At 31.8% G+C, this 412-nt stretch overlaps 1 protein-coding gene across 1 annotated transcript in view; it reads left to right on the top strand.

Moving 5' to 3' along the window:
• Nucleotides 1–412, top strand: part of LOC119592628 (28S ribosomal protein S9, mitochondrial-like) — a gene marked incomplete at its 3' end in the record, with an annotated part of 6,653 nt that overhangs the window by 3,292 nt on the left and 2,949 nt on the right. The window contains 1 exon segment of the mRNA XM_037941523.1: nt 320–395. Coding sequence (XP_037797451.1) covers nt 320–395 — 76 coding nt within the window.

Raw genomic sequence — 412 nt, forward strand, 5'->3', positions numbered from 1 at the left:
TTCTTTTCTTTTCTTTTCTTTCTCAAATTCATTAGAAGAAACTAATACTAGACATTTTTACCTTACAAAGATTCTGTAAGTTTACTAAAATGAATGCTTCACTGGTATTCCCTTGAGGCCATGGCAGGAATTCTGGATAAATACCAAGTTTCTATTTTTATTTTTACAGTGGATTTGGTACAGGATTTTGACATCATTAATATCAGTACATAAAATTAAAACAAAAGACTTAAAGTGTATATATCTTCAGAAATTATATGTGGCAAATTGGAGATCTACAGCTAACCAGTGACCTATGAAATATGCTTTTCTTGTCCAGGAACTTGGGAAGCAGTAAGTGGGTGAGCAAGGAGCAATTTGAATCCATCATAGTGGAAAGTATTCAAGATAGGCATGTAAGTATTGATAATAT

Source organism: Penaeus monodon, chromosome 30 (assembly GCF_015228065.2).
Source record: "Penaeus monodon isolate SGIC_2016 chromosome 30, NSTDA_Pmon_1, whole genome shotgun sequence".
Lineage (NCBI taxonomy): Eukaryota > Metazoa > Arthropoda > Malacostraca > Decapoda > Penaeidae > Penaeus > Penaeus monodon.